At 35.0% G+C, this 15,291-nt stretch overlaps 2 protein-coding genes across 2 annotated transcripts; both read left to right on the top strand.

Annotated features, from left to right (window-relative positions):
* LOC109344685 lies at positions 1,333-3,044 on the top strand. The gene is made up of 5 exons (XM_019583437.1): positions 1,333-1,501; positions 1,567-1,831; positions 1,928-2,049; positions 2,182-2,307; positions 2,353-3,044. Exons 1-5 carry the CDS (start codon positions 1,333-1,335, stop codon positions 3,042-3,044), a joined length of 1,374 nt encoding a protein of 457 aa, XP_019438982.1.
* Positions 6,138-7,849, top strand: LOC109344684. Its single transcript, XM_019583436.1, has 5 exons — positions 6,138-6,306; positions 6,372-6,636; positions 6,733-6,854; positions 6,987-7,112; positions 7,158-7,849. Exons 1-5 carry the CDS (start codon positions 6,138-6,140, stop codon positions 7,847-7,849), a joined length of 1,374 nt encoding a protein of 457 aa, XP_019438981.1.

Below are 15,291 nucleotides of genomic sequence, written 5' to 3'. Positions count from 1 at the left end.
ATCATCACACAACATATGAGTCATGCATTAATAGAAAAAAAAAGTAACAATAAGTTTAAAATTTAACTAAACAATAAAAAAATTTCCTATATAAGTTACACATGACAACCATAACTATAGATAAGTTAAAAATATTTGATTTTTTTAATCTGAAAATGACTTTGTTTGGATTGTTTTTTTTATAAATATTTTTTGATTGACTCGGTCCAACCGGTCCGACCATCTGAGTCGCCGGTTTTAGGCTTAAACAGAGTCAATCCATTTTTATTTAAATCGGATTTGATGGCTCGGGCTGATCAGATGTCCGATTCACGGTTGAACCGGTCGGACCGATCGGTCTTATTAAACTTCTTATTTTAAAATAGACATGTTTTTATGTGAATTTAGAATTTATATTATTATTTAGTCTTGTCATGTGCATTAGACTTTACGGTCTACACCTCCTAGTGCTCTATTTTCTTTCTTGTGACAACTCTTGATTGTTCAAAAGTTACATTATAGCAAAATCAGTCGTCCAGTCCATTTTGTATGTGTTTGTATTATGCCCATAAAACTTAAACTAGTGTGAACATACATGCAAATGCTTAAAGGATAAACTCTCATGCCCTATCTGTTTTAAAACGGGTAAACAGACATATAGACGACCTACATGTATATTGTTATTTACACTAAAAAAAGACATGTGAGTTATAATAGGCAACTTGAGTTATTTATACTAAAAAAACATATATATTACACACACAAACATGTTATACTATTATTTGCACTTAAAAAACAAGTTATATTGCTTCTGTTCCACTATTATATTGTTAGAAATAATGTAATTTCAGTATTAATAATAGAAAATGAGGAGACTTCCGCCAGTAGAAGTTTAGAAGAATTTTGGGAATAACATAAAATGAGGAAACTTCCACCAGTAGAAGTGCGGGTTATTCTTATCTGTTAGTTTGTATACTTCCTAGCATAGAAAGTTAGTTAGAGTTAGTTGGAATTTGGAAGTTGTAAATAACCCTTAGCATTTCAAAGATGTATGTTGTTGTAATTGATACTCAATATATTTTCAATACAATTTAGTTCATTCTCTCTCAAAAATATCTTCTTTTCATTTTCCCTAGGTTTTCTACTACTGCACTTAGTGTGCATATTGTTTCTCTTTTGTTGGCTACTTGGGGCATTGTGTATGCATAAGAGAGTGGTCTTCGTTTAACAGTGGTATCAAGAGCAAGGTTGAAGCAAGATTCTTGGTGGATCTTGGGTTGTGATTCGAAGTGGGAAGAAAAGGACAGATAGTGGGACAACAAGGAAAGAAGATTGCAAGATCTTAGATCTATCATGGAAAATGGTAATGGGTTTGCAATGACACTACCAATTATTAACACCAAGAATTATGATAGATGGAGAACTCAGATGATAACTATCTTTGGATTCCAAGAAGTACTTGAGATAGTTCAGAATGGATACCAAGAAGTTGGGGAAAATGAAAATGAGGCTCAAAGGACAAGTTATAGAGAACCTAGAAGAAATATTGCAAAGCTTTGTTCTTAATCCATCAATGTGTTGATGGAGCCAACTTTGAGAGAATTGCTGGTGCCAAGACAACAAAGGAAGCTTGGGATAGCTTGGAGAAAAGCTATGAAGGGGCTGCAAAAATGAAGAAAGTGAAACTTCAAACAATGAGGAGAAAGTATGAACTCCTTCAAATGAAGGATAATAAGGCAATAATATATTACTTCACCAAGATTCTCACACTCATTAACCAAATGAAATCGTGTGGAGAAGAGGTGAAAGGGCAATCTGTTATTGAGAAGATACTTAGGACTCTAACTCCTAAGTATGACCATATTGTTGTTGCAATAGAGGAGTCCAAGAATCTTTAAGATTACAAGATTGAAGAGTTTCAAAGTTCTCTTGAAGCTCATGAACAAAGGCTTAAAAAGAGAGGTTTAGAGAAGAATGATGATCATGCACTGCAAGCACAATCTTTCAAGAAGCCTTCTGGACATTGGAATAAGAATAAGAAGAAGGAGAAGTGGAAAAATTTTGAGCAAGGTTCCTCATCTCAAAGGCCAAACAACACAAACAACATTGAGCATGATCAAAGAAGAGACTCAATGAATAGAAGGAGGTTTGACAGGAAGAGGGTTCAATGCTACAATTGTTGAAATTATGGACATTATGCAGCAAAATGTAAGTCAAAGAAGTTGTTGAGTAGCAAAGATGAAGAAGCAAGATTGGCGCAAAATGAAGGATCATATGATGATGATCAATACTTGCTTATGGCTACTATGAAGAACAATGATGAAAGTGGTGACTTCTAGTACATTGATACTGGATGTTCAAATCATATGACAGGCAAGAAGGATTGGTTCACAATACTTGATGAATCAGCAAAGAACAAGATTAAGTTTGCTGACCATAGTGTAGTCGTTGTAGAAGGAATTGGCAAGGTGATGATCCAAAGAAAAGATGGGAATAAAGCCTACATCTCAAATGTCCTATACGTACCTAAGATGAAGATCAATCTGCTCAGTCTTGGACAACTACTGGAAAAAGGATATACCGTGGAGATGAAGGATGGTATGTTGAAAGTGTTTGACAAAAATAAACACAAAATCTTGAAGGCTCCACTTCCAGCCAACAGAACCTTCAAGATTAGCATACAAATCAGTGACCAAAAGTACCTTCAATCAACAATTATGAAGGACAATTGGAACCTTAAAAGTTCTAATAAAGGTCAAGAGACCCTATTGCAATTTGAAGAAACTGATGAAAGTGGCATTGGTGAGACTATATCATCTAATCCAGTTGTTGTTCCTAGTACAATGGGGAATCCTCCATTAACTCAAAGACTCAGACAACCACATTTAAGACTAAGTGACTATGAGGTGTTCTCTGACTCAATAATCAATGCATATGGTGATTTTGTGCTTATGACATTGCTTGTTGAGATGGAACCAATAGATGTGGAAGATGCTTTGAAACAACCACGTTGGATTGAAGCTATGGAGGAAGAATTGAAATCCATAGAAAAGAACAACACTTGAAGTCTAACTCAACTGCCAAGAGGAAAGAAAGTTATACCTAAGTTGTTGATCTTTGCCAATGACCAACTTACCCTTCCTTCTAAGCTCACTCTGGATCAAACTGTAATGTCTATGGGTAGTTGAATCAGTTTGAAGTTGGCACATTAGTCTGGTTAATCCTTCATCAACATTCCATGACTGCTTGATTCTATCTAGTAGTGCAGAGTCAACTTGATGAACCAACAAAGCATTGCAAGTCTCCATTCTAGAAAGAGCATCATCTGTTATATTTTCCTTCCCTTGCTTGTACTTAATGGCAAAATCAAACTCCATTAACTTAACCAATCATTTCTGTTGAAAAGCAGTAGTCAACCTTTGATCTAGCATATATCTCAAACTGCTATGATCAATCTTAATAACAAAGTGTCTATGTAGCAAGTAATGTCTCCACTTTTGGACAACAAAAAATACTATCATTAGCTCCTTCTCATAAGTAGATAATGATTGTTGCAAAGTACTTAAGGTTCTACTAACATATGCTATTGGATTATGGTCTTGCATCAACACAGCCCCCAAACAAGCCCCTGAAGCATCCACCTCAATTACAAAATACCTAGAGAAATTAGGCAGGGCAAGCACTAGAGTAGTGATCAATAAATTCTTAAGTTGTACAAAAGCATTATTTGCTTCAGGTGTCAAAGAAAAGTTATCTTTCTTGAGCATCTTAGTGGGTGGCTTGGCTACTTTACCATAACCCTTCACAAACCTTTTGTAGTAGCCTGCAAGACCTAAAAAAACCTCTTAACTATTTTAAGGTATTAGGTAATGGCCAATCCTTAACAGTAGTAACCTTAGCAGGGTCAGTTGAGACACCTTCTTTAGAAAGTAAGTGGCCCAAATACTCTATTCTCTCCACTCTAAAGTAACACTTTGACATCTTCGCTAACAAGCAGTTCTCTTCCATTATCAACAAAACTCATGTGAGGTGTTCTAGATGCTCATCCAATATCTTACTATATATCAGAATATCATCAAAAAAGACAAGTAAGAATTTTCTGAGGAACTTACTGAAAACTGCATTCATAAGTCCCGGAAATGTAGTTGGTGCATTTGTCAATCCAAAGGGCACCACCAAGTATTCATAGTGCCCACCATGAGTCTTGAATGTTGTCTTGTGTATATCAGAGGGATCCATTCTTACTTGATGGTAACTAGCTTTTAAATCCAGTTTAGAGAAAACTGTTGACCCATGTAATTCATCCATGAGATCTTCTACTAAAGGTATTAGAACTCTGTCTTTCACAGTTCCTTTATTTAATTCCCTATAATCCACACATAACCTCCAAGAACCATCTTTTTTTCCCACAAACACCACTGGACTAGCATAAGAACTGCTACTATTCTGAATTATACCATATGTTAACATGTCATGCACCAAATTGTCAATGATATCTTTTTGGTGTTTAACATACCTGTATGACCTTTTATTCACTGGATTACTTCCCTGGAGCACTCCACATTATATTACAATTTTTTAGGGATTAAATATCACATTAGATCATAACTTATTTAAAATTTTCTACTTTTTCCTTAAATTACGTTTATGGGCCGCCCACGGGCCGCATGCATACCCAACGGAAATGCCCGCAAACTTGGCAGGCAAAACGGGTCGGGCAAATAGGCAAAATTTGTATGCCCTGTCCGCAAAAAATGCGGGCATGCCCGTAGGCAATGACCGTTTTGCCATCTCTAACTATGACATATGATAAATAAGTTGAAAACATCATCACACAACATATGAGTCATGCATTAATAGAAAAAAAAAGTAACAATAAGTTTAAAATTTAACTAAACAATAAAAAAATTTCCTATATAAGTTACACATGACAACCATAACTATAGATAAGTTAAAAATATTTGATTTTTTTAATCTGAAAATGACTTTGTTTGGATTGTTTTTTTTATAAATATTTTTTGATTGACTCGGTCCAACCGGTCCGACCATCTGAGTCGCCGGTTTTAGGCTTAAACAGAGTCAATCCATTTTTATTTAAATCGGATTTGATGGCTCGGGCTGATCAGATGTCCGATTCACGGTTGAACCGGTCGGACCGATCGGTCTTATTAAACTTCTTATTTTAAAATAGACATGTTTTTATGTGAATTTAGAATTTATATTATTATTTAGTCTTGTCATGTGCATTAGACTTTACGGTCTACACCTCCTAGTGCTCTATTTTCTTTCTTGTGACAACTCTTGATTGTTCAAAAGTTACATTATAGCAAAATCAGTCGTCCAGTCCATTTTGTATGTGTTTGTATTATGCCCATAAAACTTAAACTAGTGTGAACATACATGCAAATGCTTAAAGGATAAACTCTCATGCCCTATCTGTTTTAAAACGGGTAAACAGACATATAGACGACCTACATGTATATTGTTATTTACACTAAAAAAAGACATGTGAGTTATAATAGGCAACTTGAGTTATTTATACTAAAAAAACATATATATTACACACACAAACATGTTATACTATTATTTGCACTTAAAAAACAAGTTATATTGCTTCTGTTCCACTATTATATTGTTAGAAATAATGTAATTTCAGTATTAATAATAGAAAATGAGGAGACTTCCGCCAGTAGAAGTTTAGAAGAATTTTGGGAATAACATAAAATGAGGAAACTTCCACCAGTAGAAGTGCGGGTTATTCTTATCTGTTAGTTTGTATACTTCCTAGCATAGAAAGTTAGTTAGAGTTAGTTGGAATTTGGAAGTTGTAAATAACCCTTAGCATTTCAAAGATGTATGTTGTTGTAATTGATACTCAATATATTTTCAATACAATTTAGTTCATTCTCTCTCAAAAATATCTTCTTTTCATTTTCCCTAGGTTTTCTACTACTGCACTTAGTGTGCATATTGTTTCTCTTTTGTTGGCTACTTGGGGCATTGTGTATGCATAAGAGAGTGGTCTTCGTTTAACAGTGGTATCAAGAGCAAGGTTGAAGCAAGATTCTTGGTGGATCTTGGGTTGTGATTCGAAGTGGGAAGAAAAGGACAGATAGTGGGACAACAAGGAAAGAAGATTGCAAGATCTTAGATCTATCATGGAAAATGGTAATGGGTTTGCAATGACACTACCAATTATTAACACCAAGAATTATGATAGATGGAGAACTCAGATGATAACTATCTTTGGATTCCAAGAAGTACTTGAGATAGTTCAGAATGGATACCAAGAAGTTGGGGAAAATGAAAATGAGGCTCAAAGGACAAGTTATAGAGAACCTAGAAGAAATATTGCAAAGCTTTGTTCTTAATCCATCAATGTGTTGATGGAGCCAACTTTGAGAGAATTGCTGGTGCCAAGACAACAAAGGAAGCTTGGGATAGCTTGGAGAAAAGCTATGAAGGGGCTGCAAAAATGAAGAAAGTGAAACTTCAAACAATGAGGAGAAAGTATGAACTCCTTCAAATGAAGGATAATAAGGCAATAATATATTACTTCACCAAGATTCTCACACTCATTAACCAAATGAAATCGTGTGGAGAAGAGGTGAAAGGGCAATCTGTTATTGAGAAGATACTTAGGACTCTAACTCCTAAGTATGACCATATTGTTGTTGCAATAGAGGAGTCCAAGAATCTTTAAGATTACAAGATTGAAGAGTTTCAAAGTTCTCTTGAAGCTCATGAACAAAGGCTTAAAAAGAGAGGTTTAGAGAAGAATGATGATCATGCACTGCAAGCACAATCTTTCAAGAAGCCTTCTGGACATTGGAATAAGAATAAGAAGAAGGAGAAGTGGAAAAATTTTGAGCAAGGTTCCTCATCTCAAAGGCCAAACAACACAAACAACATTGAGCATGATCAAAGAAGAGACTCAATGAATAGAAGGAGGTTTGACAGGAAGAGGGTTCAATGCTACAATTGTTGAAATTATGGACATTATGCAGCAAAATGTAAGTCAAAGAAGTTGTTGAGTAGCAAAGATGAAGAAGCAAGATTGGCGCAAAATGAAGGATCATATGATGATGATCAATACTTGCTTATGGCTACTATGAAGAACAATGATGAAAGTGGTGACTTCTAGTACATTGATACTGGATGTTCAAATCATATGACAGGCAAGAAGGATTGGTTCACAATACTTGATGAATCAGCAAAGAACAAGATTAAGTTTGCTGACCATAGTGTAGTCGTTGTAGAAGGAATTGGCAAGGTGATGATCCAAAGAAAAGATGGGAATAAAGCCTACATCTCAAATGTCCTATACGTACCTAAGATGAAGATCAATCTGCTCAGTCTTGGACAACTACTGGAAAAAGGATATACCGTGGAGATGAAGGATGGTATGTTGAAAGTGTTTGACAAAAATAAACACAAAATCTTGAAGGCTCCACTTCCAGCCAACAGAACCTTCAAGATTAGCATACAAATCAGTGACCAAAAGTACCTTCAATCAACAATTATGAAGGACAATTGGAACCTTAAAAGTTCTAATAAAGGTCAAGAGACCCTATTGCAATTTGAAGAAACTGATGAAAGTGGCATTGGTGAGACTATATCATCTAATCCAGTTGTTGTTCCTAGTACAATGGGGAATCCTCCATTAACTCAAAGACTCAGACAACCACATTTAAGACTAAGTGACTATGAGGTGTTCTCTGACTCAATAATCAATGCATATGGTGATTTTGTGCTTATGACATTGCTTGTTGAGATGGAACCAATAGATGTGGAAGATGCTTTGAAACAACCACGTTGGATTGAAGCTATGGAGGAAGAATTGAAATCCATAGAAAAGAACAACACTTGAAGTCTAACTCAACTGCCAAGAGGAAAGAAAGTTATACCTAAGTTGTTGATCTTTGCCAATGACCAACTTACCCTTCCTTCTAAGCTCACTCTGGATCAAACTGTAATGTCTATGGGTAGTTGAATCAGTTTGAAGTTGGCACATTAGTCTGGTTAATCCTTCATCAACATTCCATGACTGCTTGATTCTATCTAGTAGTGCAGAGTCAACTTGATGAACCAACAAAGCATTGCAAGTCTCCATTCTAGAAAGAGCATCATCTGTTATATTTTCCTTCCCTTGCTTGTACTTAATGGCAAAATCAAACTCCATTAACTTAACCAATCATTTCTGTTGAAAAGCAGTAGTCAACCTTTGATCTAGCATATATCTCAAACTGCTATGATCAATCTTAATAACAAAGTGTCTATGTAGCAAGTAATGTCTCCACTTTTGGACAACAAAAAATACTATCATTAGCTCCTTCTCATAAGTAGATAATGATTGTTGCAAAGTACTTAAGGTTCTACTAACATATGCTATTGGATTATGGTCTTGCATCAACACAGCCCCCAAACAAGCCCCTGAAGCATCCACCTCAATTACAAAATACCTAGAGAAATTAGGCAGGGCAAGCACTAGAGTAGTGATCAATAAATTCTTAAGTTGTACAAAAGCATTATTTGCTTCAGGTGTCAAAGAAAAGTTATCTTTCTTGAGCATCTTAGTGGGTGGCTTGGCTACTTTACCATAACCCTTCACAAACCTTTTGTAGTAGCCTGCAAGACCTAAAAAAACCTCTTAACTATTTTAAGGTATTAGGTAATGGCCAATCCTTAACAGTAGTAACCTTAGCAGGGTCAGTTGAGACACCTTCTTTAGAAAGTAAGTGGCCCAAATACTCTATTCTCTCCACTCTAAAGTAACACTTTGACATCTTCGCTAACAAGCAGTTCTCTTCCATTATCAACAAAACTCATGTGAGGTGTTCTAGATGCTCATCCAATATCTTACTATATATCAGAATATCATCAAAAAAGACAAGTAAGAATTTTCTGAGGAACTTACTGAAAACTGCATTCATAAGTCCCGGAAATGTAGTTGGTGCATTTGTCAATCCAAAGGGCACCACCAAGTATTCATAGTGCCCACCATGAGTCTTGAATGTTGTCTTGTGTATATCAGAGGGATCCATTCTTACTTGATGGTAACTAGCTTTTAAATCCAGTTTAGAGAAAACTGTTGACCCATGTAATTCATCCATGAGATCTTCTACTAAAGGTATTAGAACTCTGTCTTTCACAGTTCCTTTATTTAATTCCCTATAATCCACACATAACCTCCAAGAACCATCTTTTTTTCCCACAAACACCACTGGACTAGCATAAGAACTGCTACTATTCTGAATTATACCATATGTTAACATGTCATGCACCAAATTGTCAATGATATCTTTTTGGTGTTTAACATACCTGTATGACCTTTTATTCACTGGATTACTTCCCTGGAGCACTGGTATTTGATGATTGTGTCCCACTCTCATAAGGGGTAATTGAGTAGGTTCTTCAAAGACTTTAGCAAACCTATCTAGGACCTGTGCAATTTCACCTAGAAGTGGAGGTTGTTCTGCATTAGTGGTGAGAGATTGCAACAACCCTCCTTCTATGGTGCAGACATGCAACATAGAGAAGTAAACTCCTTCAAGCCAAATTCTCTCCAATTGTTGGTTCTTAATGGTTTTGACTCCACTGGTAGAAGACCCTCTGAGAACATGCCTCCTCCCTTGAACCTTGAAATTCATAGTTGACTTGTCAAAATTTCATGTAATGTCTCCTAGAGTTACTAACCCCTGTATTCCCAACACTACATCACAACATCCTAATGGAATTAACATCATATCTGATGTAAGTGGTATGTTGAATGGTCCAAGAACATTTTCTCACAATTGCTGAAATTTTCAATTTATTGCCATCAGCCACAATGACCATTAATGAATCTAATTCTTCAATCTTGCAACCAATTGTCCTTACTCTTTGTATGTCCAAGAAATTATGTGTGCTTCCACTATCTATGAGAATGTGCAATGGTTTTTTGTGATAGTGTCATGTAACCCTCATGGTTCTGAAACTAGCCATTCATGTTAGAGCATTGACAAATATCTTTGGTCTCTGTCTTGGTTCCTTGTCCAGTTCTTCATCTTCACACTGATCTTCTATCTCCATAACATGTAACTGAAGCTTCTTATGAGACAAACTAAGTTCGGGTGTATAAGGAGCATCACAAAAATAACATAGCCCTTTGGACCTTCTTTCATTCATATAAGAAGGAGTCAAGCTTCTCCTTTGTGGTGGCTTAGCCTTAGCTGTTTCCAACTGTGGCTCACTTGCAAGAACATGCTTAGCAGAAATGATAGGTTTTTGAGAAAAGAGTAGGCTTACTTGCTTTGGCAGGGAATTGTGTGAACGAATTGTAACTTTAAGCATATTCATACAACTTGGCCAAAGCAAAAGCTTTTCTCACAAATTGTGGCTAGAACATTGTAACCATCATTTGGACATCATGTTTCAAACCCCCCAAGAAACAACTTATAGTATATTCTTCTGATAGTTCTAGTCTTGCGATAATGGCATCAAATTCTTCATGATAATCAACAACATGACCTTTTTGCCTCAAGTTCATCAGTTCCACCATGGGATCATTACAAACCTCCCCAAATCTTTCCACCAACATTTGGACATACTCCCCCCAACTTGGCCACGAACTTGTCCATAGAGACTTAACAAAGGCATGATGCCATTGCAAAGCTCTGCCTTCAAAATGAACCACTACCAATTTGACCTTGAATTCCTCTAGTGTGCCATCAATTAGGTAATATGTTTCACACTGATAAATCCATGGCTTCACATTATCACCATTAAAATGAGGAAAAACTATTCTTGATAAATGAGTACCACAAGAACAGTTCGAATTGTTCCTTATTTCACCTGGATTGGTGGCCCTCGATCGTGCAGAATCCTCTTGTCCTACTGTGTTGTTCTTAAGCAACTCCTCCATTGTCAACTTTAAAGAATCACTCAAGGATTTCTAGATTGAACCCGCCAACTCTATCATCTTGGATTCAATCTTTACCGACATTCGACGCTCCAAACGATCATCAACTTCACGCAACGATGCTTGACTTTGAGTGGATTCTGCCATGGAAAGATGATTGTGCCAAGGAAAAACCTGATCTGATACCAATTGTTAAGGTTGGAATTGTAGTTCTAGGAATTTCAGAGAATTCGAAGAATGAAATTGAGTAGGAAACAGGGATTCCTATGGAAGAAAGGATTCCGAGATTCTGTATTGAAATTTGAGAAGAAGAAATTATAAGAAAGTATAGAATTCTGGAAAAAGTGCAATGAATTCAAAAACAGTCACAGTTGCTACTTATAGCTAACTGTCATAACTGTCAACTAACAAACTTTCTAAAAAAAGAAACAATTATAATTATCATCTAACTACCTTCTAACATAATATTTCTTATCATTAAGTATGTATAATTATTGCCAATTGCTTCGGTTACATGGTTATTGCTTTTTTTTTTGTTATTGTTTCTGTTTGCTTCTTGTTTTGGTTATTGCTTCTGTTTTGCCTTAATACTATGACTAATAGTGAATACACAGTTATGGTTTTTGTTTCGGTTATTGTGTGCCTTAATTGTAGGAATGGGAACTGGGCGAGTTCGTTTTGTGTTTATCCAACCCGAAATCCAAAACTCGAATCTGAATTAAGCGAGGTTAAAAACAATGATATTATCCCCAAACTCATTGGGTTTCGGGTAACCCAAACCCAATGGGAACCCACCTGAAATATGCATACATATATATATATATATATATATATGTGTGTGTGTGTGTGTTTTTTTTATATATGTATTCATGTGTATTTTATAATTTTACATATATTAACCGGGTTTAGGGCAAATTCGGGTAGGCTATCAACTATATCAAACACAAACTCAAACTTGAAAGTTGAACTCAGGTGAAACTCGAACCCAATCATACTGGGTTTCCTTGTTAAATTCGGGTTAGGTTCTAACATGTACCACATGTTCAGTTTTAATTGACATCCCCACTTAATTGTCTATCACCTTCCTTGAATTAAGGTATTTCCAAACCAAATAATATTAATCAAATATTAGAGAAAACCAAATATGTCATTTTATGCATGCAAGCTGTCCGCTTAGCCGACTTGAATTGTCCACAAAATTAACGTGCAAGTGGGACGGATGATATGGGCTAATAGGTAAAAAAATTGATGCATTACCGCATTTTTATGTGCAATGCTCATATTATCATCTCTACATATAATGGTTTTTTGTAATACTAAGAATATACCTTAAAAGGTGAAGAATTAATCTTTTTTGGAGTGTGTGAGCAACCAAAAATCTAAGGGTTGTTGCATAATATATTAAAACTATTATCAAAATAAAAGATATTAATGATACACATTATTAATATTAATATACATTATGTACCCAAAAAACATATTAATATACAATACAAAAGCAGGTTAATATTTATGGATTTATACTATCAAAGTATAATATATTTTTAATGTTTTATTCAGTATTTATATGTTAATTATAATTCATTGTTGAATAAAACTAATATATATAAATGATAGATAATAGTCTAATCATGTAGCCAAAAATTAGTGATTATATATACGTAAAAATTATGTATGTATTACTATTGACAATGTAATAAATATTTATATTATCATTATATCATCAACTGATCATATTTAATAATTGGGTCATAAGTAGCACAAATGGATAATGTTGAAATATATTTTGAACTATATTTTGGTATTTGGATTGATATTGTATTAAATTAGTTATAGTTAGAGTTAGTTTTAGTAGTTTTAGTTAGTAAAATTTTGTTTCCATATATATATAGTTTACTTTTATCGTAAAATATTATTCACTCAAATTCATTCATTCAATTCAATATTCATTCAAATAATGAAATTCACATCCATTTCTTATTCTCTGATTTCTAACATGGTATCAGAGCAATAATTATTCTTTTTTATGACTTCCGCTTATGCCCTTCCTCTTTCTCACTCTATTGCTGTAATCTTTTCATCTCTTCCAAGATTCGACAAAGAATCATCGTCATGACGCAGTTTGCATTCTTGTCACCGGTGTTGTAGGGCAAATTGGTTATGCCTTTGTCCCGACGATTGTTGCATATGCTTTCTTTTGTGCCTCTTGAAGGTCCTTCTCTTTTTGCAGCATATTTTGTCAATCTCATGAGCCCTCAACTCGGTTTCATTTAGAATTCTTTGACTTTTGGCTAGCCTCTCTTCAAAGAATTGAATTAGAGAAGGAGAAACAAAAAGTTTATGAGAGCAAAAATTATATTGAAAGGCAAAGTTTCATGTTATGCAAGAAGAGATATACATGTTCAATAAGGAGGAGGCCAAACAAATTGATGTAAACCCACTAGGGGTACCCTTCAACTCAAAGGTCACTCAAGACCTATGGGTCCCTAGGACTAGAACAAGATCCAAATCCTCCAAGGAAAAGCTCTCAAAAGACACCATTCATCCTAGTGAACCACTTGGGAACCATGATCAGTAAAGGGCATTTATGTCCTTAAGATTTATTTTAGCTTGGTTTAAATTTATTTGCATTGAATTAAATAATTGAGAATTTATTCTCATGGGTAGTCTTAGGATTTATTTTAGTCTTAGAAATTTATTTCATTTAATGTTCAGGTATTTTATTTATTATCAATTATTCATGTAATATGAGTTGGGAATTTAATTGTTTAAATTCATTGTAACATGGTCCAATAGTTGGCCAAGTAGTTCACCTAGGCATAGGTGATGAGTATGAAATTATGCTACATTTGCATTGCATTTAACTTGCATTTTAAGACATAATTAAGACTTTAAGATTGTTTTTAGGTTTTATTGCTCTTTGTTCGTGTTGAACGAGTGTTTTGGCTATGTTGTGCAGTTTGGATGGAATGAAGCCAAAAAAGAGCAGAGATTGAGTGCCAGAAGATGGAATTCAATGTTGAGGCTATCTGAAGACCAATTGAAGGGCCAAAAGAAATCATGAATGTTATATTCTATTCCTATTTTTTAGATTTGTTTTGTTGGGCTTAGCCCAATATTTTTTAATTAAGATAAATGAGGGTTCTCCCTCAAGGATTTAACACTTTACACTTTTACATTGCAATTCTCTAATTTAGAATTTGGTATCCTCTTCTCCATTCAATAAATACTTGTTCTTACTTATGTTTCATTGAGTGATGTGATTTGAATCATTAAACTGAGTTTTATTCGCGTGAGTTGTCTGACCAACAAATTACACCTCTTAGAATATTGGGGAAGGACCGAGAGATGAACTCAACTATTTGACCATTCAGTTATTCAAACTAGCATCCTAATTCACGAGAGTAGTATTAGGATTCTTAGGGGTTTCTGGAATTCACCTTGAGTTGCTACGAAGCGATTGGATAGAAAGATTCAAGTAAATGATTCGATTAATGATCGTACCACGAGAGTAGGTGTGACCTCAATTAAGTACATGTGTCGAAGCACGAGAGAGGATGACACATATCAAAGAGCAATTCACCCTCACAACTTAAAGTTCATGGAAAGGAGAAAAATAAAGATTTGCGAGTTTAAAGGTGGTAACTCTTATCCTGGGGACTCTTCCTAAATTAGATTTCAATCATTTTTAATATTTTCATAATAATTCTTGTCAACTATTCATTTGTTCTATATGCACTTTTAATTCCTCTTTGAGTTAAGTATAAATTAATTGTTATAATTAAAGGAGTTTTCTAGTTCTCGTGGGATCGATATTTTATTACTTGACCACATAATTGCGCACTTGTGATTTGCCATATCAAGTTTTTGGTACCGCTATCGGGGACTTTGTCAAAATTTATTTAATTCTCAATTAATTCATTACTTTACTCTAGTGTATTATGCATTTTCCTTTTTCTTGGTACCTCTGTAGGTTGCCCATTTGGTTTATGCACAATTCAAATTACTACTTAGAGCCAGAAAGGACTTTCCGTAGAAGAAGAAGGTAACAAAGAGAAAGAGAAAGAGAAAGAGAAAGAGAAAGAGAAAGATGTGTGTGTGTACAAACAATGGGTGAACGAGATGAAGAACCATTTCGCGACTACGCAGCCCCTAATGCTCATAGTTCATGTCTTGGAATAATTCGCGCAACTATTGAGGCAAAGAACTTTTCTTTGCCATCTGCTTTGATCCAAATGATGATGCAAAACCAATTTGGAGGAGGAGCTCATGAAGATCTAAATGCTCATATTGATTAGTTCTTGGATTATTTTTGAGACTGTAAGGATCCATGGGGCTTCTGAAGATGCCATTTGTCTCTCCTGTTTCCATATTCCCTTAGAGACAGAGTGAAGACGTGGCTAAGAAATCGA

The sequence above is a fragment of the Lupinus angustifolius genome, chromosome LG04 (assembly GCF_001865875.1).
Source record: "Lupinus angustifolius cultivar Tanjil chromosome LG04, LupAngTanjil_v1.0, whole genome shotgun sequence".
Taxonomy (NCBI): domain Eukaryota; kingdom Viridiplantae; phylum Streptophyta; class Magnoliopsida; order Fabales; family Fabaceae; genus Lupinus; species Lupinus angustifolius.
The sequence above is the reverse complement of the archived record's forward strand: the minus strand, read 5'-3'. Positions and strand labels throughout refer to the sequence as shown.

What these genes read in the sequence shown, in the direction of transcription:
- LOC109344684 (XM_019583436.1), top strand. Translation starts at nt 6,138, where the DNA reads ATGGAAAATGGTAATGGGTTTGCAATGACACTACCAATTATTAACACC. An exon ending in AAATGAGGCTCAAAGGACAA is followed by an intron (nt 6,307 to 6,371) that starts GTTATAGAGAAC and finishes GTGTTGATGGAG; the next exon opens with CCAACTTTGAGAGAATTGCT. An exon ending in GTGGAAAAATTTTGAGCAAG is followed by an intron (nt 6,855 to 6,986) that starts GTTCCTCATCTC and finishes GACATTATGCAG; the next exon opens with CAAAATGTAAGTCAAAGAAG.
- LOC109344685 (XM_019583437.1), top strand. Translation starts at nt 1,333, where the DNA reads ATGGAAAATGGTAATGGGTTTGCAATGACACTACCAATTATTAACACC. An exon ending in AAATGAGGCTCAAAGGACAA is followed by an intron (nt 1,502 to 1,566) that starts GTTATAGAGAAC and finishes GTGTTGATGGAG; the next exon opens with CCAACTTTGAGAGAATTGCT. An exon ending in CTTAGGACTCTAACTCCTAA is followed by an intron (nt 1,832 to 1,927) that starts GTATGACCATAT and finishes TCATGAACAAAG; the next exon opens with GCTTAAAAAGAGAGGTTTAG.